This window comes from Crocuta crocuta, unplaced genomic scaffold (genome assembly GCF_008692635.1).
Source record: "Crocuta crocuta isolate KB4526 unplaced genomic scaffold, BGI_CrCroc_1.0 scaffold152, whole genome shotgun sequence".
In the NCBI taxonomy this organism is placed as follows: Eukaryota; Metazoa; Chordata; class Mammalia; order Carnivora; family Hyaenidae; genus Crocuta; species Crocuta crocuta.
This window is the reverse complement of record NW_027528798.1, coordinates 4958539-4982475: the sequence shown is the minus strand read 5'-3', so window position 1 is coordinate 4982475 and position 23937 is coordinate 4958539. Positions and strand designations below refer to the sequence as shown.

Below are 23937 nucleotides of genomic sequence, written 5' to 3'. Positions count from 1 at the left end.
GGCTAACATGGAATTACTTTTCTATATAGAAAAGTACAGATTCAGAAAGAGAGTTCAATTTCTGTACCTATGGTTTTTAGAATTGTTAGAATTTTCTTTTTTTTTTTTTTAAATGTTTTATTTATTTATTTCTAGGAGAGAGAGAGACAGCATGAGCAGGGGAGGGTCAGAGAGAGAGGGAGTGACAGACTCTGAAACAGGCTCCAGGCTCTGAGCTGGCAGTCAGCACAGAGCCCGACGCAGGGCTCGAACCCACGAACCGCGAGATCATGACCTGAGCGAAAGTCGGATGCTTAACCGACTAAGCCACCCGGGCGCCCCAGAATTGTTAGAATTTTCATAATGAACAACACTTACAGGTAGCTTTCACTAAATTCCTATTTAGACAAAATTTTACTACCACATAAATGATACAGCCAAGAATAAACTGTAAGTTATTACCTGAAAATCCTTTCTTGGGGAATTTTCAATTCTTGAAATAATTAATGTTCTAGAGTGTGTTCTCTAATTTAAAAACAGAGGTCTATATACCAACTTGCTACATTTATATAAATAGCTTCCTTTTATCCTGGTGCCAACAGCTGTACCAGCTACAGCCAACCAGTCTGGTCTTGTACCATCACCACTATCTCACTCAGCAAGCTGGCAGAGCCACAGAGCAACAGGTTCGTTACTTGTGTGAGTCTCAAGGACAGGAACTCTATCTAAACACATTCTAGTATTCCTAGAATCTAACTTGGTGCCTTTCAAGTAGATGGCATTTAGTAATATTTACTGAATTCCATTCTCCAGACACTGTGAACAACTATATGTACTAAAAGAAGAGATGCCCAATAAATCTCATGGCCTTAGTTCCATCACAAATGGGTAGAGACTATCATTCAAGGTCTCACCCTTTGCAATAGGTATTAGTGGTAAAACATACTTCAAAGTATAAGTTTTCATGTCTATGCTCAAAGTCTTTAATTAAAATATTAAATAATGTATTTATAGTGACAACAGCTATTAAAAAAAAAAAAGCCCAACCACACGTCATATGCCAATAAGCAATCCATGGTCACTTTTTTTATGACTATCAGAGAAGAAAGTTCCTGGATCTTCACTGCTTGAAGAACATAAAGATGAACTTACCATCATCTAAAGTGATGTCCTGCAGACCGATTGTTGAAAAGTTAGGTTCCTGCTCTTCAGGTTCAGGCTTAATGTTCACAGTTGTCTCATCAGGTGGAAATGAAGCTGGATCACACAAACTGTGACATATTAAAGATGAAGGTGCAGAAAGACCTGCCTGGCCTGTACTTTGTGCTTGAGTTGAGTGCTGTCCAGAATGCATTCTGGTGACTAGAGATGGTGATGAGGCAGTTCCTGAGCTAGGAGATTGGTAAGGCATAGGCTGTAGCTGAGGAGATGGTGGCCCAGAAAGTGGTGAACTAGCCAGGGGATGAGAGGCTACTGGGGAAGCTGTTGTACCAGACCCTGAATGTGAAGGACCATATGTAAGGGGCTGTAACTGAGGGGAAGGCTGGCCTGCGACCTGGTCAGCCCCTGGAGAAGAAAGAGATCTTTGTCCTGTGTTTGAACAATGGTATCCCATTGACTGTAGATGAGGCAGGGTCTGCACAGAATGAGGTGTGTGGGCTAAGAGATGTCCTGTTGGGCCTGAATTTGAAGAATGAAAAGGTATGGATGAAGGCGGTTGACAGCCAAGATTTATTAAAGTAGGAAGAGCTGCATCCTGCGGAAACAAAACCGGGTCAAATTCTTGACTAGAGGCAGCATTAACTGGAAGACAAGTTGGTCCGTTGTACACATTAGTTTGCATAGGCTGATAGGAAGACCCCACAGGAGGTGTTGGTGTGACTTGAAAAGGCTGGTGCATGACTGAAGAAGGTAACATATGCTGTTCTTTACCAGCGCTTTCATCCCTACACTGCAACTGTGGCAGATGAGATGAAGTTACCATGGATGCATATGTTTGCTGGATGGGACAAACCAAGCTTCTCTGTGTTGACAGTACACTGTCATGTGGGTGTCCTGTGTCTGAAGAAGGCCTCTGAGACTGGGCAGGATGAGGCACAGACAATGACGGAACTGAAGACAAGTCTACATCTTCTTTGTGTTCTTGCTTCATCAAAACTAAAAAGAAAATGATTAAAGCAAATGTTATTACATAATACATACAATGATTATCAAAGGACTTCATTGTAGGCTACATAACTATAGCATGCATCCCAGTCAGGGGTTAAGAATTATGGGGGCGCCTGGGTGGCTCAGTCGGTTAAGCATCCGACTTCGGTTCAGGTCATGATCTCACGGTTCGTGGGTTCAAGCCCCATGTTGGGCTCTGTGCTGACAAGTAGCTCAGAGCCCAGAGACTGCTTCAGATTCTGTGTCTCCCTCTCTCTCTCAGAAATAAATAAAACCTTAAACAAAAAATTTTTTAAAAAGAATTCAAATACCTTCAGAAAAGGCAAATAATATAAAATATGTGAAGTCAGCAAGCATAAGACAACAGGGGTGGTTCTTGTTCTAAAAGTATTCACATTAAAAAAAATAATGCCTCATAGAACTCTGAAGAGATGTGGAAAGATCTCTAATATGTTCCTAAATTAACAAAAAAAAAGTAAGCTGCAGAACAATGTGTATATATCACAATTCTTGTCAAATATCCTGTGTGTGTGTGTGTGTGTGTGTGTGTGTACACATACACATATGTATATGTACACGTTTTTGCTTATATAGGCACAGATACACAAAACTGGTAACTTCTGCGTTAACTGCTGGGAACAAAACGAGGTGACTAGGGAATAAGAGCAAGAGGCAGATTTACTTTTTACTTTTGTTTTTAATCAGGTATATACATTACCTTTTTTTTTTAATGTTTTATTTTTTTCTGAGAGAGATGGGGCGCCTGGGTGGCTCAGTTGGTTAAGTGTCTGGCTTTGGCTCAGGTCATGATCTCACGGTTCATGGGTTCAAGCCCTGAGTCAGGCTCTGTGCCTGAGCCTGGAGCCTGTCTTCGGATTCTGTGTCTCCCTCTCTCTCTGACACTCTCCTGCTCACATTGTCTCCTCCCTCTCAAAAATAAATAAAACCATCAATAAAATTTTTTTTTCCTAGGAGATAGAGAGAGAGAGAGAGAGAGAGACAGCGTGAGCAGGGGAGGGTCAGAGAGAGAGGGAGATACAGACTCCGAAACAGGCTCCAGGCTCCGAGCTGGCAGTCAGCACAAGAGCCCGATGCGGGGCTCGAACCCACGAACCGCGAGATCATGACCCAAGCGAAAGTCGGATGCTTAACCGACTAAGCCACCCAGGCGCCCCCATCAATAAAAATTTTTTTAAAAAGTATTGTTATTTCTGAGAGAGAGAGAGAGAGAAAGACAGTGTGAACAGGAGAGGGTCAGAGAGAGGGGGAGACACAGAATCAGAAAACAGGCTCCGGGCTCTGAGCTAGCTGTCAGCACAGATCCCGATCCGGGGCTCGAACCCATGAACCATGAGATCATGACCTGAGCTGAAGTTGGACACTTAACCGACTGAGCCACCCAGGCGCCCCATATATTACCTATTTAAAAATAAATTATTTTTATGGGGTGCCTGGGTGACTCAATTTGTTGAGTGACTGACTCTTGATTTTGGCTCAGGTCATCGTATGGTTTGTGAGATTGAGCCCTGTGTCAGAGTCCATGTTTGGGATTCTCTCTGCTCCTCCCATACTCACCCTTCTCTCTCTCAAAATAAATAAATAGGGGTGCCTGGGTGGCTCAGTTGGTTAAGAGTCTGACTTCGGCTCAGGTCATGATCTTGCAGTTTCTAAGTTTGAGCCCCATGTTGGGCTCTGTGCTGACAGCTTGGAGCCTGGAGCTTGCTTCGGATTCTGTGATTCCTTCTCTCTCTGCCCCTCCCCGACTTGTGCCCTGTCTCTCTGTCTCAAAAATAAATAAACACTAAAATTTTTTTAAATTAGTAAGTATTAAAAAAAAATTTTTTTTAATGTTTAATTTTTTTTTTAATTTATTTCTGAGAGAGAGAGAGAGACAGCAGAGTGAACAGGGGAGGGTCAGAGAGAGAGGGAGACACAGAATACGAAACAGGCTCCAGGCTCTGAGCTAGCTGTCAGCACAGAGTCTGATGCGGGGCTTGAACCCATGAATTGTGAGATCATGACCTGAGCCAAAGTCGGATGCTTAGCCAACTGAGCCACCCAGGCGCCTAATTTATAGGTATTTTTAAAAAATAAATGATTTTTTAAAAATCCCCCAAACTCTACGGCCTAATAAAAGCCTTGAATTTACAATCTCTGATCTGAAACCTAGCAGTCTACTGTTTTTGCATACTGCATTATATACCAGAGATCATGAGTCTAATATTCACAGAGCTTCTGGTGTACAATGGTTTCCAGGTGTACCTCATCTGAGGCACCTCATGTGTACCTCATTTTATCCCCAACCATCATCAGATACATATTACAAGAGGAATAATGAACGATCAAAAAAGTACTGGGATGCACAAAAAACCTGTCAGAGCTAGTAAACAAATTCAACAATGTTGCAGGACACAAAATCAACATGTAGAAATCAGTTGAATTATCATAGGCTAGCAATAAACCATATGAAAAGGAAATTAAGAAAACAATCTCATTTGCAAAAGCATCAAAAAATAAAATAGTAAAGAATAAATCTGACCAAGGTAGGCAAAGCTTACATACTGAAAACTACAAAACACTATTAAAGAATGAAGGAAGACCTAAACATATGGAAAGATACCCTGGGTTCATGGATTGAAAGACTTAATTAACCTCTAAGAACACAACACTCTCCAAAACGATTTTCAGATTCAATGAAATCCTGATCAAAATCCCAACTATGTTTTTTGCAGAAATAGACTCATCCAAAAATTCATACTGAATCCCAAGGGACTCCAAAGAGTCCAAACAATCTTGAAAAAAAAAACAAAGACACTTCCTAATTTCAAAACTTACTACAAAGCTACAGTAACAAAAACCAAGCGGTACTGGCATAAAGACAGACATATAGCCCTATGGAATAGAGAGCCCAAAAGCAAATCCTAATATAAACAGTTAATTGCTCTTCGTACAAGGGTGCCAAGACCATTCACTGGGGGAAAGAACAGTCTCTTCAACGAACGGTACTGGGACAACAGTATAGCACATTCAAAATAATGAAGATGGAACCGTATCTGAAAATCACATACAAAATCCACATCCACATCAAGTGGATTAAAGACCTAACCATAAGAGCAAAAACTATAAAATTCTTAGAAAAAAACAAAGGGTAAACGCGTCACAACATTGGATTTGGTAATGGTTTTTAAAGTATGTTACATATCATGAACATACAGACAACAAAAGAAAAGTAGATAAACTGGACTTCATCAAAATTAAAAACTTCTGACCATGAAAAGTCACTGTCAAGACAGAGAAAAGATAATCCACAGAATGGAAAATCTACTTGGAAATAATATTTCTGTAAAGGATTTAATATCCAAAATTACTAAGAACTCCTGCAAATGCAACAACAACAGACTTGAGTGTGACCCCAGGACTGATCTAGATGGAACTGTGGGTGGTTGGGGGAAGGTACCAGCTCTCTAGGATTGCTAATTATGAAGATGAAACAAACCCAGAGATGCCATGTGAGGAAAGCCTGCCCTAGAGCAAAGCCAATAGGAAGAAAAGCAGTGTTAGGATGAAGAGAAAGCCTAAGCCCTGAGACCACACTGCTTGAGCTAAAGCATGTCTAAAGCCAGCATTCCAATTAATTGTCCAATGACACGAGCCAATGAAAATTTTTTTGTTAAGCTAGTGTGAATTGAGTTTTTGTCATTTGTAGCTAAAAGTCTTAATTTACTTCAAAACAACTTCTAAGAGGAAGGGATTATTATTACCCTTGCCTTAAAGATGAGTATACTGAAGAGGAGACTAAAGACACTAAATCTCAGAGTGGTATCACAAAGACTGGAATCCAGGTTTTCCTGCCTTCAAAGTCCGTGCTTTTAATCACTGCACTATACTGTATTATCAAGAAAGACTATAGTTCATGATTCCACACACAAGCAGAGGCTACGAATGACAACCACTATCCTTTATCACATCAAAAAAGTAGCAGATCCATGAGTTGAGATGAATCTACCTGGTGAAAATACTGTTTAACATAGAAATCAATGTATTTTTCTTATCTTATTTGGTATGTTTATCAAAACAGAAAAGAACCATCCATTTTCTGTATGTTAAAACAACAGATTTCAGGGGCGCCTGGGTGGCTCAGTCGGTTAAGCGTCCGACTTTCGCTTAGGTCATGATCTCGTGGTTCGTGGGTTCGAGCCCCGCATCGGGCTCTGTGCTGACTGCCAGCTCAGAGCCTGGAGCCTGTTTCAGTCTGTGACTCCCTCTCTCTCTGACCCTCCCCTGTTCACGCTGTCTCTCTCTCTTTCTCCTAGAAATAAATAAAACATTAAAAATAAATAAATAAATAAATAAATAAAACAACAGATTTCATTGTTTCTCTTGGGCAATACCTCTAGTCCACTTTTCTAAAAGTTATCTATTTTATCCTCTTACTGAAGTGCTATAACTCATTTAAAAATAATTTTCCTTCACATCTCATTGTTCCAACTTTGCATGAGTTAAACTAACATAATTAAAATTTTCATGATCTTCACTAAGATATAAGTACTTCATTTTATGTAAGAAAATAACTATGAGAAGCAAAGTGTGGTCAAACCTCATATGACCATTTACCAAACCCATTAAGTACAAGTCTCTTCACAAAAAGCATGCTCTCAATCTGAGGAAATAAAACTAAGTAAGAATTAAAATAGCCCTGGGGTGATTGGGTGGCTCACTCAGTTAAGCAGTTGACTCTTGGCTTCAGCTTTGGTTTATGGGATTGAGCACTGTGTTGGGTTCTGTGCTGATGGCGTGGAGCCTGCTTGGGATTCTCTCTCTCTCTCTCTCTCTCTCTCTCTCTCTCTCTCTCTCACACACACACACACACGCACGCAAGCACGCACACAATAAATAAACTTTAAAAAATACCTTAAAATTTTTTTAAAAATCAAAAGAATAAAACAGTCCTGATAGTATATTTATTGTAGAATAGGGAATTAATGGAGCACTTGTTTGGGAGTGTATTTGAGCTTGACACTTTTCTCTGGCTTCCTGGCAAGAACAAAATGGGCTCATCATCTGTGTTAGTCTCTGAATCCGCTGAGTGGTGAGCCCACTCCTAACAATGAGATAAGAGCCCTTAAAAGAGAAAAAGCATAGAGCTAGTCTTCTTATTGCTTCTGTACCAATACTAACATTCCTAAACTAGACTAGGCTTCCATCCAGTTTCTGATTCTTGCTCAGGTATTTCAAGTATGGTTCACAGTATCTAAGAACTCCAACCTCTCGAATATTTTGGTGTACTTACTTTTCTTCTGACTTTAGCACAACTAGAACTTTTTCCCTGGACTACTGGGTTCTTTTTTCCTCTTCTACTTCAGCTCCTACTCCAGTCCCAGGAAAACCACAGTAAATGCCATACACAAAGTTACATTTCTATATAAATGAGGGAGAATATCCAAGAAAGCCTACTCTCATCTCTTAATCATGAATGGAGCAGGTAAGGCCCTTGGTTACCTAAGTGGTTGGTTGTTGTGCACTAAAAGGAGACAGAGGGAGTGAAAACAATAACATCGGATCTTTTTTTTTTTTCGCATGATCCAATCTTTATGTTCCTGACTCAGATCTGTGTATTCCGATTGAGAGTTCTGCTTTGCTAAATTGAGTATATTTTCACTTTGCCAAATCAACTGTCATTTTTTGTCTATAAGGGATTAAGACTCCAACCCAACCAAATCTAAGAAGTCCTCATTGCCAGTCGATGGTAATTTATTCTTATTTGGAGGGAAGTACAGTTAAAGAGACCTTATATAACTAGAATGAGGTGAATTTTAGAAACAGATTAACTCTACCTTTTGTGTTAAATGTGCTCATTCTTGGGGGAAAAACATCTCCCAAGTCTAGTGGTTTTCAAACCATAAGAAGCCTCACTGTCTTCTTCAAGTAGTGGATGTGGAAGAGTAGCATCCAAAGAGCTGGAGCTCTCTGGATTTCCCCCTTCTAGTATAACTAGAGTACCCAAGCTAGCTTTCATCCTTTTTATATACTGACTTTTTGCTTAAGATTTCGTTTTGGGAGTAAAATAATTTAAATTCGAAAAACCCTGCTTTAGACTTATGCCCATGTTGTGTAGATTAACCAAGTGGGTACAGTCTGTGGCAGAGCTGAGATGTGACCTCCTGACTGTAAGGTGGGCTTTCTCTCTCAAAGAATCACAATCCAAAATGTCTGTCCAATCAACTATTTAGAACACAGAATACACTTTACCACAGATAAAATATTACACATGAAAGTTTGCCTCTAATGTTGTCTCCAAAAGCCTGGCTATTCTAAAACCAGAGATCACATGGTACCTCCAGTCACAAATAACTGCTGCTAGGCCCCAGAGGGAGCTATATTCTCTCAAAAGCTTCAGGGATACTGGGGTAGAAGAGAGGGCTCCCACATCAGAAGTTCTAAAGCTAGAGGCTGGGCAGAAATTCAGGTAACACCACTAGGGAAGGGTTCTGTGATTAGGGTAATTTGTGAATCATAAACATAATACTGAGAACAGTCTTCAAATTATTAAGTAAATTGACTATTGAATAAACACTGCTAAATGTAATTTCTTTGTTTTTAATACTATAATCTGTTTTTTAAGTTTATTTTTTTCTGAGAGAGAGGGAGAGAATCCCAAGTAGGCTCTGCACTATCAGTGAAGAGCCCAGTGCAGGGATCAAAGTCATGAATCATGAATCATGGCCTGAGCTGAAGTCAGATGCTTAGCCAACTGAGCCACCCAGGTGTCCCTATAATAACTTTTTTTAAATTCGAAATTACATTTCTAATTTAGTGGGGCACCTGGGTGGCTCAGTTGGTGAGCGTCTGACTCCTGATTATGGCTCAGGTCATGATCTCATGGTCATATTTTGGTCCCATTTTTACTTTAAATTGTGTCTATAAATGGATCAAAACGATCTAGGACAGAATAACAGTTTTAGGGTAGAAGACACTTTCGGGTGTTTGAAATTATATTTTGAACTTGTCTGTTTTAAAATATAAATTCACAGGGGCGCCTGGGTGGCTTAGTCGGTTAAGCGTCCGACTTTCGCTTAGGTCATGATCTCGCGGTTCGTGGGTTCGAGCCCCGCGTCAGGCTCTGTGCTGACTGCCAGCTCAGAGCCTGGAGCCTGTTCAGTCTGTGACTCCCTCTCTCTCTGCCCCTCCCCTGCTCACACTGTCTCTCTCTCTCTCTCTCCTAGAAATAAATAAAACATTAAAAAAAATTTTTTTAAATATAAATTCACAGTAATATATTTGTTTTTGTAAAGATTTTATTCCAAACTTACTTTTAGAAAAAAATAAAAGCCAAATGCTACAGAGAAAAGATAGTAATCACCTAGAACCAAGACTGTGCAAAAATACTTCTTGAATGTATTCTTCCTTCTGTTAGTGTATGCCACCTGATTTGTATTTTGTCAATCATGAGCCCAGTGATGAGAGATGTAGTCCAATCCAATATTCTTTCTGCACTCTGGGGCCCCACTGATTTCCATTCTCATACATAATGCCCTCCAGGACTCTGCCTTTATGTTGTCCTCCCAACTCATCAGCTGATAATGTAAGGGCATTATATTCTCTCCTTTCTGTTTGTCTGTTTAATTACTACCACTATGATGGTAGCAATCAAAACCTCTATTCAGTTATCCTTACTACCTTTTTTTTTTTTAACTTTTATTTATTTTTGTTAGGTACAGAGAGACAGAGAGAGCAGGAGCTGAGGAGGGGCAGAGACAGAGGGAAACACAGAATCCAAAGCAGGCTCCAGGTTCTGAGCTGTCAGCACACAGCCCGATGCGGGGCTCAAACCCACAAACCGTGAGATCATGACCTGAGCCAAAGTCTGAAGCTTAAAAGACTGAGCCACCCAGCCACTCCTCTAACTTTTTTGTTTTAACAATCCCTAAAGCCCTCACCCTTCTTATTCAAGTTAGATTCTACCGTCTCTCATCTCCACAGCATTTGATAACATTTTTGGACTGTTATGTCTTTAATAAATATCACCCTGGAGGAACCCCACTATTCATATTTTACCACCTGCCCTAAAGAATCTGAGTGCTGCTTAAGAAAGTTACACAGCAAGGCTAATTAATATTTATAAATTCATGAATATCAACATCAAAGGTACCCTCTAATCATGCTTAGACTCCTATTAAGTTTCTGTGGTAACTTACTCCCCTCCCCCCTTTCTTTATAACAACTATTTCAAACTTGTCCACATTCTTCAAACTGCCAAATCACCCACACTTCCCTCTACTCACAACAGGAGACTGCCTGTCATTCTTTCAAGAAAAAAAGTCAATGCTATTATATGGAAATTCTCTAAATTCACCACTATTAAAATGACAAAACTTCCTAATATACATCCATCCTTTTCATCTTTCCCGGCCCTCCTTTTCCTTCTCCCAACTAAGGTCCATTCCAACTTTTATATTTGAAATTATATTCTTTCCCACCTTTCTCAGAAACCTGATATTTTTTATTACCATTAATGCTGTCTTTTCTGTATATTCAAAACACCCTAACTATCTGAAGCATATTTTTAAACTTCTTGGGTCTCTGCCATACAAATCTCACTCTCCACAGTTAGTAATTTGAGAAAAAACTAAACTGGTCATTGATATCTTAGAAGAAAACAGAAGAAATATGAGGGAAATGATTTTTATTTTTAATTTTTATTTTATTTTTTTAATTTCTTTAAGGTTTCTTTGTTTTTGAGAGAGAGAAAAACAGAGTGAGCAGGGGAGGGGCAGAGAGAAAGGAAGGCACAAAACCTGTAGCAGGCTCTAGGCTGCATGCTGTCAGCACAGAGCCCAAAATGGGTCTTAAACTCACAAACTGTGAGATCATGACCTGAGCCAAAGTCAAACGCTCAACCAACTGAACCACCCAGGTACCCCTATTTTTTTTTTACGTTTATTTATTTATTTTGAGAGAGAGAGGCACAGAGAGAGAAGGGGAGAGAGAATCCCAAGCAGGCTCTGCACTGTCAGTACACAGCTCAGTGTGGGGCTTGAACTCACGAACTGTAAGATCATGACCTGAGTGAAAGTCAAGAGTCAGACACTCAACCAACTGAGCCATGCAGGCACCCCTATTTTTAACTTTTTAAAAACTGAATATATTTGACATATAACACTGCGTAAGATTTAAGGTGTATAACATGTTAATTTGATACATTCATATATTGTAGGGAAAATGATTTTATTTTATTTATTGATTTATTTATTTTTTATTTCTAGGAGAGAGAGAGAGAGACAGCGTGAGCAGGGGAGGGTCAGAGAGAGAGGAAGTCACAGACTGAAACAGGCTCCAGGCTCTGAGCTGGCAGTCAGCACAGAGCCCGACACGGGGCTCGAACCCACAAAACGCGAGATCATGACCCAAGGAAAGTCGGACACTTAACCGACTAAGCCACCCAGGCGCCCCAAAATGATTTTATTTTAAAGCAGGCTCCACACCCAATGTGGGGGCTCAAACTTATGATCCTGAGATCAAGAATCGCATGCTCTACCAACTGAGCCAGTCAGGTGCCCTGACAATGATTTCTGAAATACAAATCTGATCATATCCCCTCTCTGTTAAAGCTCATTTCTTACAACTCTTTTAATACTCTATTATCCAACCAACCATAAGACCTTCACATATGCTGCTACCTTTATTTGGAAAGCTTTCCCTCTACAGCCAGATTGCCTGGATTCAAATCTCACCTCTGCCACTTACTAGCTGTGTGACCTTGGTTCACTTATTTGCAAAATGGAGAGGGAAATATTACTTACTTTACAAGATTATGAGAGGATAAATTAGTTATTATGTATAAACTGCTTAGAATAGCACCTGGCACATACTAAAGGTTCTCTATATGTTTGCTAAATAAATGAACAAACCTAAGATGTACTCTAGCTTAAAAGTTAGGAGCCCAGACTCTGGAACCAGATTGCCTGTGCATGACATGTGGTTCTAAGATTGTGAGACTCTGGGCATATTACTTTCAACTCAGTTTCTTCATCTGTAAAATAAGATAATAACCTAGTGTATAGGACTATTATGGGATTAAAAGAATACTGAAAGGGCTTAGAATAATATTATTTTTATATATATTATATATACTATACATAGTGTATACACACACACACACACACACACACGCGCACACACACACACACTGGGTTTCTCAACCAGTTAACCCAGGCAAGGGTCTTTCTCTTATTTTTACCTATAGTATTGTGTCCCTTTTTATTAGAGTCCTTATTTCAGTTTCTAACTATACATTTGTTAGTAATTAATTAATTTATTGATTCACTAGATTTTATGAAAGAAGGAACTGAGACAGGTTTTGCCCACTTAGTAGGCATCCTCAATTACTTACTGAATAAATATTGAAATGACAAACCAAAATCTTTCAAAAGGGTTGTATTCTATTTGAAAATGAACAGAAATATTTTATTGCCAAGTAATGTATTAACATGATCAAGTAATATTAATTTTCAGATCTGGGAATATAAATGGCCTTTAGAGGCTTAAAATGGAATACAGCAGGCTTTAAAGAATATGAATGACAAATAAGTGATCATTAATAACCAGTACCCTCTCAAATTTAAGTGTTTCTGTTTTTCATTTACTATAAACCATCTAAAAGTTTTTGCAAGAGGGACATATGGGTTGTCAGTCAGTTGAGCATCTGACTTCAAATGAGGTCATGATCTCAGGGTTCGTGAGTTCAAGCCCCACACTGGTACAGCACCTAGTACAGAGAAGGCCTCTATAAACATTTGTTCTCTAACTTTGTAAACATCAGCATGAATTACTGCATATAATATTTATGTGTTACAACCAAGACCTGCAAAGTTACAGCATTTGAACTGCTGCAAAAAGAGGTATGGCAGCCTCATTTGTTAGGGCACATCTATAAAACCAGAAACTCTGGAATCAACTTTATATAACCCACAGACCACAGGATACTACAGTTGCTTCTTGTAAAATGAAAATCTAATGAGAGATTCTTCATCTGATTGGAAATGGCTGATATGAACACAATGCCTTCCTGCTGTGTGCTACAAGCACAAGGAAATTTCACACATATTCACAAACACCTGTCCTTACTGTAGTGCTGAGGATTTCTGGTAGCTCCAGATAAACAGACTTAAAATCAAAATTCAATCTTCTAATTCCCTTATAATAAATAACTACAAAATAACAACTAATATCACATCTAACATTTATAAAGTCAACACAAGCTTTACAGAATAGGCATATGATGGGATTTGTACGGATTATAAGTACTCTACTGTAAACATTCTAATACAGGTTTCATCGAACAACATTTTATTCATTATGAAAGCAAGCTCTATAGTCAACCATCACAACCTCCATACCTGGTGTATAAGTAAAACGTTGAGACTGGCTTTTTTTCCTTTTGCCATTGCAAAGATAAAAGTGCACCTGCACTGCAGCTGTAACTGCCGGGTTATGATATGGAGGAACTTCAAGGACAATGTGAGCCTAAGGAGGATGGAAAGTAATAAGATTGTGTTACATTCAGAACTAAAAATGAAATGCACCTGCTAAACTCAGCACAACTCATGAGCCTTAACAACGCAGTGTCTTCCATCACAGATCATTATGCACATCAACCGGTCATGTAACTCATCTGGAGATTTACTATATGAAACTCTAGTCTCAACAGAGATAAACTCTTGAAAGTAAACCATTAAAGGAGAAACTGCCTTTTAGTCATCCAAGTGGATTTCTAGTTGTAGCAGAAATAAACAGTCTTATGTATCATATAGTGAGATAGTTTGCACTATTGAATATTACACGTTACTACAAATCTTAACTGGAAGTCTGTTCTGGTTTTCAATAAGGTTTAATATTTCCCGAGTTGTGTTGTAATTTAGATTTATTATCTTAAATTTCATTCAGAATGTTCTAAACCAGCAATTTACAAAATCCATTTCCATATAAAAAATAATTTTACATAAGCATAGTGAAAAATGTTTAGGCCCAAACCAATTACAATCCTTAATCTAATTTCTCCAGGTCTTTGGAGAGCACTATGCAAAGTGTTATTCTCTACCTCACAAAAAATTCAGTCTCCATTCCAACAAGGATGAAGGGACCACAGTGTTCAGTGATGAATCCCGGAAGGCTTAATGCTGAAAAGTTGCAAAGATTGTGCTAAATACACAAACCCCTGAGGGCTTGTTCTCTCCCTATTTTTTGCCCATTATATGTTTTACTGAATTTGATTTCTTCACTGAATTCAGATAAATAAATTGATGATAACAATAGTAAGAATCTTCTAATAATCTTTCATTTTTAACTTCTTCTTTCCTTTACACACACAAAAAAGGCAAAGACACCAATTGTTTATCTTTCTTAAACTTTAATTTCAGAGTAAGGAGAGTACCTATTTCATGTCTAAACTTCTAAAACTTCTCATTTACTATTACTCAGTAGATAAAAGACTTCTCATCTTATAATATAAAGTAGCATTATCCAATGTTCTAGGCTTCTTAAATATTTCTAAAGAAATAAATTTCTTACCCCTTGACATTTTTCCCGGATTATTTTCCCTTCTACCTCCCACTGAGGTCGTCCATCTATTAAAAGAAACAATTTACAGTTAAAAGTAATTCAAGTCAAAAAGTATACAAACAAAATCTAATGTATTTAGTATCACAGGCTTATTGGCAAAGAGAATCTTTTCCTCAGTGACTTTCATTATGAAAATAAAATGTGTACCCATGAGAAAAAGTGGGGAGAAAGACCTTGGGCTGCCCGAGTTAGCAGGCCTCACAGTTTATTTATGGTTGAAAATCCTCTGAGAGCACCTTCACCAAGTGGTAGCCAACTCCTGCTTGTATGCATTAGGTAATGGGAAACTCACTCCCTCACCAAGTAACCCATTTGATCTTTGGACAATTGCTGTTGGAAAACTCTTCAGGACAGATGAATCTGCCTCCTTCCAGTATCCCACCACTGGTTTAAGAATTACTCTTTGCAGACTCCCAATCCAAAATATGTCAAGTGATTCTGTGAGACAGTATATCAGCTGTTTAAAAACAGCGATGTTTGGGATCCCTGGGTGGTTCAATCAGTTCAGCGTCTGACTTCAGCTCAGGTCACGATCTCAGGGTTCATGAGTTCAAGCCCCGTATCAGGCTTGCTGCTGTCAACACAGAGTCGGCTTAGGATCCTCTGTCTCCCTCTCTCTCTGCCCCTCCACCCCACCACTCACACCCGCACTCTCCCTCAAAAGTAGATAGATAGATAGATAGACAGATAGATAGATAGACAGACAGACAGACAGATAGAGATAGCCCAGCTATGTTTCCATGTGTCTCCTCTTCAACTGATTAGCATCCCCAGTTCTGCACCTACCTCTTACATAATATTTAACCTTCCTGCCTGTTCTTTTATAAACACTCCTCTAGTATGACCATCTCTCCAAATGCGCCAAGTCCAGAACTGAATAGCTCAGGTGGGAAATGACACAGCATGGTAGAGAGTGACTAAGGCTCTTATTACCACCTTACGTGAAGATGCTGAGTCTGTTAATAAAAGTTTTCTAGGGTAGATGTGCCTGGATGGCTCAGGTGGTTGAACATTTGACTTTGGCTCAGGTCATGATCTCACAGTTCCTGAGTTCGAGCCCTGCACTGGGCTCTCTGCTGTCAGCACAGAGCCCGATTTAGATCCTCTGTCCCTCTCTCTCTCTCTCTCTGTTCTTCCCTGCTTGTTCTTCTCAAAAATAAATTAAAAACATAAAAAGAAAAGTTTTCTGGGGTAGCTGCACCATGCTGACTTACACTCGGTATGTGGTCAGCAAGTTTCCCTCAGTCTGCTACATTTCCTACCACCAAGTTCAAACTCCCACACAGCACTTACCTGGTTCCCCCCACCCCCCTCCACCAAACCTTCTTAGGTTAATTTCTCCCTATAAGACTTGGTTTGCTTGACTTGACAAGATCCTTTTAGATACTGACAGTCTTTAAATATATTTGCTAGGCTTTCCAGATTTGTGTCACCTAAAGATCTGGCCAGCACATTTTCTGTTTCTTCATTCCAAGTGAACTGTCACTTGGGGAGAACCCCAACTGCTACTAAAGCTCTTATTCCAGTCTGATGGTCAGTATTCTACAGCATTCTTTTTACGTCATGGGCATTTGCCCACTGACTAACCCAGAGAAGTATTTTCACAATTTGCATGACTTTTTCATCTGGTATGTAAAGATAAAAGAAAAGGCTCAATCCAATGCCTTCTAAATTGTGGCTATCGTTTCCCAGTCCAATAACTAGATAATGGCTAACCTTGTGTACAAGAGACACTACAGACAAATGCTATACCTACAAAGAAATACAGCTTAGTTCAACAATCATTTGTTGGGTCCTAACAGGCCAGGCACTTGGGTTACTGAGATAGTGAAGATAAGATACTCTTACCTTCAATCTATGAAAGACAAAAACAGTTCATTATAATAAACTGTGGTGGTTACAATAACTAATAAAGGTGTACTCTAGATATGCTAAGAAGACAGAGTTCAGGGTCCTTACCCTACTCTTGGCATGAGGATATGAGACAAGGAAGGCTTCCTGAGTTCTTGAACTGAGGCTTAAAAATAAGGCAGAACTCAAGTTCTGAGCAAAGCCAAGATGATAAGAAAATACATGATATAGGGAACCGCAGCTGTTTGGTGGAGTAAAATTTATGAGGCAGGGAGCAGTAAATGAGTCTGAAAAGAAAAGCAACAGATTATGACCTAAATGCCACATTAAGGGGCCTAAAAAAATGAAGAGATTACTGAAGGTGTTTTCAGAATGAGAGTTACATATTCACAAACTCCAATCTCATCTGAAATCAGTAACTGCTACCATTTAACATGATTCAATTTAATTCAAAACCTCTTTAAACTAAAGCTCCCAGTTAAATGAATTCTATAACAAAACTGCATTATATAATACATATTTATTATATTCAGGCACAAATTAATTTTTTTAATGTTTAAGAGGGGAGAAGTGTAGAGAGAGGGGACAGAAGATCTGAAGTGGGCTCTGCACTGACAGCAGAGAACCCAATGTAGGGCTCAAACTCACGAATCAGGAGATCATGACCTGAGCCAAAGTCAAGATGCTTAACCAACTGAGCCACCAAGGCGTCCCTCAGTGGGTATTTTAAAGTGTATGTTAAGGGGTACCTAGCTGGCTCAGTTGGTAGAGCATGCGACTCTTAACCTCAGGTTTGTAAATTCAACCCCCCACACTGGGCATGGAGCCTATTTTTAACATATAAAAAATTAAAATAAAGGAATAAAGCACATGTCTGTGGCTATAGACAGAGATTTGACAAGCTGATAAAATTTCCTAGAATAAGGGAATATAATGAAAGGAAAGCTGAACCACAGAGCCTTGGGAAACATCTATTTTTAAAGGCCAGAAAACCTGACCAAAAAAAAAAAAAAAAGTGGGGACAGTTAAAAATGTGCCAAAACCCAGATAAGTACAATCACACAAAGGCCAAGAAAGAATGTCAAGAAGTAGAGTGGGTAGCTGAATGTCAAATTTTCAGGTTATGATTTTGATACAGTGGAGGTCAAAAGAGTACATAGCAATTAAGGAAATGACAGATGATAGATGACAGATTATCTGAGAGGCTGGCTGATAAATGAAAGCAAAATAAAACGACAGCTTATGAGGTTGACAGAGTCAAGGGAAAGGGAATGGTTTAGTATGAAAAGATTTAAACTTACTTAAGCTCTAAGAAAATGTATTCGGTAAAAGAGGTATTGAAATCATAAGATACAGTCAATGAAGGCAATGTACAGCCTTAACTCTGTAAATTTCAAAAATATAAAAAACAAATGAGATTACCATTTTAGAAAAAGAAACATATTGGGGCGCCTGGGTGGCTCAGTCGGTTAAGGCTCCGACTTCAGCTCAAGTCATGATCTCACAGTTTGTGAGTTCGAGACCTGCGCTGGACTCTGTGCTGAAAGCTTGGAGTCTAGAGCCTGCTTCAGATTTTGTGTCTCCCTCTATCTTTGCCCCTCCCTCAGCTCATGCTCTGTCTCTCTCTCAAAAATAAACATAAGAAAAACCCCAAAGAAATATATGAAGGCCAAAAAAAGCAAAAAGAAAAAAAAATACAGAAACTGTGGAAAACAGAAAAAAAATACACAACTGAAAGAACCAATAAAGTCAAAGTACTCTGGAAACACTGACTAAAAAACCAGAGATGACATGAATAAATTTTTTAAAAGGGATATAATTCAAGGGGTGCCTGGGTGGCTCAGTCAGTTGAGTGTCCAACACTTGATTTCAGCTCAGGTCATGATCCCAGGGTCGTGATCAAGCCCCAGGTCAGGCTCCATGCTGACAACATGGAGGCTGCTTGGGATTCTTTCCCTCTCTCTCCTACTTGCATGTGCGCTTGCTCGCTCTAAAAAAAGGGAGGGGATATAATTCCAGATGCAGAAGTAGAGTATTATAAGCAAATTAATGTCAACAAATTTGAAAACTTGGGTGAAATAAATAAAATCCTAGTCTGAAATAACTGGGAAAATATACACTGACCCCTGCCTCTGGCTCCTGGCATAAATCTCCTAAAATTCTTATAATTTCCTAAGTGGTAAGAAGAACACTAGTAGTACCTTTTGTTTTTATATTCGGTCTTTTACCCCAGTTACTGACACACAGAGGTCCTAAATCCCTTGGAATTTCCTGTGATAAGACTATCTTTTGTTCTAAGGAGGTGATTCTTAGTAGGCTCCTGGATGGAGCCTGGCCAACAAAAAGACTTTCACTTCCATCCCTATTCTCCAGAGAGAGTAGAGGGGCTGGAAATGGAATAATCGATCAAACCTGTATGGTGAAGCCTCCAGAAAAATTCCAAATACTGTAGAATTCAAGGAGCTTCTGGGTTGCTGAACACATGGCGGTGGCTGGGAGAGTGGCAACGTCCGTAGAGGACACAGAAGCTCCAAATCCCTTCTCACAGACTTACTCCATGCACCTCTTCCATCTGGATGTTCATCTGTACCCTCTATGATATCCTCTGTTAGGTAACAAACTGGTAATGGCACCTAAGTGTTTCCCTCAGTTCTGTGAGCTGCTCTACCAAATGATCAAATCCAAGAAGTGAGTCACGTGAACCTCTGATTTGGAGCCAAGTCAGACAGAAGTGGGTTCTGGGCACCTACTACTTTAGATTATCATTTCAAGTGGCGGGCAGTTTTAGGGGACTGAGCCCTTAACCTGTGGGGTCTCCACTAATTCCAGTTAGTGTCAGAACTGACCTAATTCAGAACACCCAGCTCACATCAAAGAATCAGTTGATATATGGGAAACCCAAACATCTGATGTCAGAAGTGTTGTGAGTGTGTTAACACTGTGAGAGTAAAGGAGAAACACAGACTGTTTTTCTAATCACCTGGAAAAATAAAAATCATGAAAATTAACTCAAGAAGAAATGACACTTAAATGGTCCTATACCCATGAATAGAATTGTATCAGAAATTAATAGTACCACAAAGTGCCCCGCCCAGAAGGTTTCAGAGATGAGCTCCGCCACATGTTCAAAGGAAGATGAAATTACAGGGCAGACACATTGGTAACTGGAAAAAAATGAGGCACTTTCCCCACTCAGTGTGATATCCAGAATACATAAAGAATACTATATGGAAGAAAACGAAAATTGACTCAGTAGAAAAAACTGGGCAAAAACACAAAGATATTACACAAAAAAGGAAACATGAATGACCCATAATAACCTCAATAAGGATCAAGAAAATTCAAATCCAAAGTTCAAGATACATTTTACATCTACAGGATTAACAAAATTTAAAAATTATGACATTCTTACCTTTGTCTACCAGGTGATAAGAACTAAAATGTTCATAGCCACACTACTGGCTATTGTTTGGTAGTGCCAAAAACTAGACACAGCCCAAATGTCCAATGAGAGAACAGATAATAAATTGTGGCATGTTCATACAGTGAAGCTATACAATAGTGAAAGTGAACGAACATTTATGTTGGCTTCCCAAAAAAAAACCAATTTTCAGAATAATACATGAAATGTTACACAGAGTCCAAAACCAGAGAAAACACAGAAAACTATAAAGAAAAGCATGGATTTATTTAGGAGTGGGATCCATCTGGGAAGGAACATCAAGAGGCCTTCAGAGATAAATGTCCTACTTCTTCAACTGGGCATCAGGTTTGAGTAGTTTGTATTATCTTACAATAGGTATTTCACAATTTTAAAAATGCTTAAAAATGAGAAGGAATAATTGATGGAAAAATGTTTTAAATATGTTCAAAGAGGGCTAAATTAAACACTCTGAAAGACATAAGATTCTTCTACTCTTCCAAAAATGAAGATATAATTTATATAATTATATATAAAAAACATAAAATTCACCCTTTTAAATTATAAAATCGGGAAGTTTTTATTATATTCACAGAGCTGTACAACCATCATCACTATCTAATTCCAGAAACTCTGTGACCATCAGCAGTCACTCTCCACTGATCCCTCCCTCCAACTCCTGGCAACCACAAATCTACTTTCTTTTTCTATGGATTGCTGATTTTGGACGTTGTGTGCTGAATCCTTTCACTTAGCATGTTTTCAAGATTCATTTGTCAAGTTGTGTTATGAATCAGTACTTTATTCTTTTTTGCGGCTGAATAATATCCTATTGTATGGACATTCCCATTTTGTTTAGTTATGTAACAGGTGATGATCATTTGGATTGTGTCCATTTTTTGGCTATTATGATGTTGCCGTAAGCTTTCTGTGCAACATATTGTCAATTCTCTTTGTGTGTGTGTGTGTGTGTGTGTGTGTGTGTGTGTGTGTGTGTATAAATACTAAGGATTCTTCTACTTTTGAGATATTCTTATTGAGAATTTAACACTTATATGGAAAATTTAAGAAATGTATGGCTTACCAAAAAATCTGTGTAAATGAGGTGTGTAGCTCTAAAAAACTATTTTGTTTTTGTCCATGAAACATCAGAATAATTCATTTTACTTATTTTGCCCCTTATTTTGAAGCCAATCAACTCAAATCTTAGGTTATTTACCTTGTCCTTTCTCAAGAAAAATGATTTTGGATTCTGGAAGAAAATTAGATCCAGTCACAATCATTTCATGACCTCCATTTACAGAACAACTGTTGATACTATACTTCTCAATATGAGGAAGTTCTTGAGCAGACCGCTGAGCTGTTTGTTTTTTTAGGAGTTGAGAAGAAACAAAATATTAGTTTATAATCTTTCATATGTAAATTACAAATTCAAGCTATATAATGAAAATAAAGAGAAGCAAACTCTGGGCTTTTAAATTCAAGACAATGGTAACAATATCCACTAAAATAACATTATTTAGAAAATAAAATAGACTTTTTATAATTTCTAAATAATTTCCTTACAACTGTAAAGACACCAATAAAGAAAAATTAATCAATGCATGCAATTTCATATTGACTCTAAAACATTCATTTCACCCACTTTTCTCTTTTCAGCCTAAGTTTTCAGTGCATTTCTTCCCTGCAACTGTTAAAATTGATAAAATTAATATAACTATAAGAAGCAAATTATTCCAAACATGTAATTATACTGCATACAATTAAAGACAAGTTTCTAAAGGATAAACACAAATTAGCTCTTTCATCAAGAAAATATGCAGATCAGGGGCGCATGGGTGGCTCAGTCAGTTAAGCATCCAACTTTTGATGTCAGCTCAGGTCATGATCTCACAGTCGTGGGAAAGAGCTCTCTCCCTCTCTGCCTCAACCCCTCACACTGAGTGCATGTGCTTGTTCTCTCTCAAAAATAAAACTAAATTATTTTTTAAAAAATCCTCTTCAATAAAAAGAAAAAAAATATCTAGATCATCACCAAGACAACAAAATGCCATTCTGGACAATTTTCTAAATAACTAACTGAAGAATACATGAAGTACACACTTAATTTTTAAAAATGGAAGTAAATGTTTCTACAGTGCACCGCACCTTTCCTTCCAGGATACGTGAACACAATTTTTCTTAATGACTCAGAGCCATTCTTATAATTATCAACTTTTATAAACAGTAACCTTGGTGCCATCTTTCTCTGATGGTGACTGATTCCAAGTTGTCATATTTTGTGGAGATCCTGTTTCTGGGCTTTTCTTTCTTTTTTTTCTTCTTTTTTTAACTGCTTGACCTTGAAGCTACAGATTATACTTCTTTTGACTGCTTAGGTTCTCTAAGGGTTTCCTGCAAATGGCTAGACAGTTAGGTTTCTCTCTGAATTAAAACAAAAAAAGTGTGAAGTATGCTCTCTTCTTCACAGTTGGGAAAATAGGTCTATTTTTCTACTTCATGGGTAGAAAATTGATAGCTTTGAGGGTCAGCTGTGTTTTGTTTGGCTAGAACAATATTTTAATTTTTTTAAATGTTTATTTATTTTTGAGACAGAGCACAAGCAGGGGAGGGGCAGAGAAAGAGGAAGACACAGAATCCGAAGCAGGCTCCAAGCTCTGAGCTATCAGCAAAGAACCCGACACAGGGCTCGAACCCACGAACCAGGAGATTATGACCGGAGCCAAAGTTGGCTGTTTAACCAACTGAGGCACCCAGGCGCCTCTAGAACAACATTTTAAAGAAATTTAAACTTGAATGCCTTTAGGAAGCACACATTCTCAGTTAACTGCTGCTCTTTTGTTTCTCCCAACTATTTAAAACCAAGCCACAAAATGTATGTAAATTGGGATCAGTGCCCTATTCAAAGAGAATGTTAGGGGCACCTAAGTGGCTCAGGCAGTTAAGTGTCCAACTTTTGGTCTCAACTCAGGTCATGATCTCATGGTTTGTGAGTTCAAGCCCAGCATCGGGCTCTATGCTGACAATGTGAAATCTGCTTGGGATTCCTTCTCTCGTTCTCTCTCTGCCCATGCCCTCCTTGAGCACACACATTCACGCTCTCTCTCTCAAAATAAATAAACAAAAAAAAAAGAGAATGCTAAAACAGACCCTTTCACCAGAGGTAAGTCTGAGATTTAGGACCAATTACCACTTGAAAAGTATCAAGCACCAATCTATATCTCAGAAAATACCTATGTTCCTACTTGTATTCCAAATGACTCAGAGAAGGGGCAGGAGAACAAGCATCAATCAGCCTCGGAAGTACACTCATTCAAGTTTCAGATATTTATATTTATGGTGGAAACTAGCCATCATGGGTACATTCAACGTAACAGCAAAATGTGTTCAACAAATGGCAAAGTCATAATAAACAGGTAAACCCAACTAAAAGATACTGTATATTTATGTGTGTGTATACGTAGAGACAAAAAATGAAAAATAGAGAAAGAAAATCCAAAGAAAGGTTAATAGTAACTACACCACAGGGTGGTGAAATTACAAAAGGTTTTACTATTATTCTTGGTACTGCATTTCTTTTTTTTTTCCATTCTGCATTTCTAGGTTCTCAACAATAATCACATATTAATTTAATAAGCTAGAAGAAAAAATAGAAAATCATTTTAGAATAACTTCATCTCAAAAGCTCAAACTACTCTATGAACCTTAAATTATTTAAATTAACTCTGGGGAACCTGGGTGGCTCAGTCAGTTAAGCTTCTGACTTTGGCTCAGGTCATGATCTCATGGTTTGTGAGTGCGAGCCCTACATCAGGTCTCTGCTGTCAGTGCAGAGCCTGCTTCAGATCCTCTGTCCCCTTCTCTCTCAAAAATAAATAATTAAAAAATTATTTAAATTA

At 38.5% G+C, this 23937-nt stretch overlaps 1 protein-coding gene across 3 annotated transcripts in view; it reads right to left on the bottom strand.

The window, feature by feature from the left end:
• NFATC3 (nuclear factor of activated T cells 3) overlaps positions 1 to 23937 on the bottom strand; it is a 135955-nt gene that overhangs the window by 33483 nt on the left and 78535 nt on the right. For all 3 annotated transcript variants that reach the window (XM_077755639.1, XM_077755640.1, XM_077755638.1), the window contains exons 6-9: positions 21258 to 21398; positions 14716 to 14771; positions 13545 to 13671; positions 1132 to 2136 (exon numbers count right to left, since the gene is read on the bottom strand). In XM_077755639.1, the coding sequence (XP_077611765.1) occupies positions 1132 to 2136; positions 13545 to 13671; positions 14716 to 14771; positions 21258 to 21398 (1329 nt within the window). The remainder of the gene's footprint in view (positions 1 to 1131; positions 2137 to 13544; positions 13672 to 14715; positions 14772 to 21257; positions 21399 to 23937) is intronic.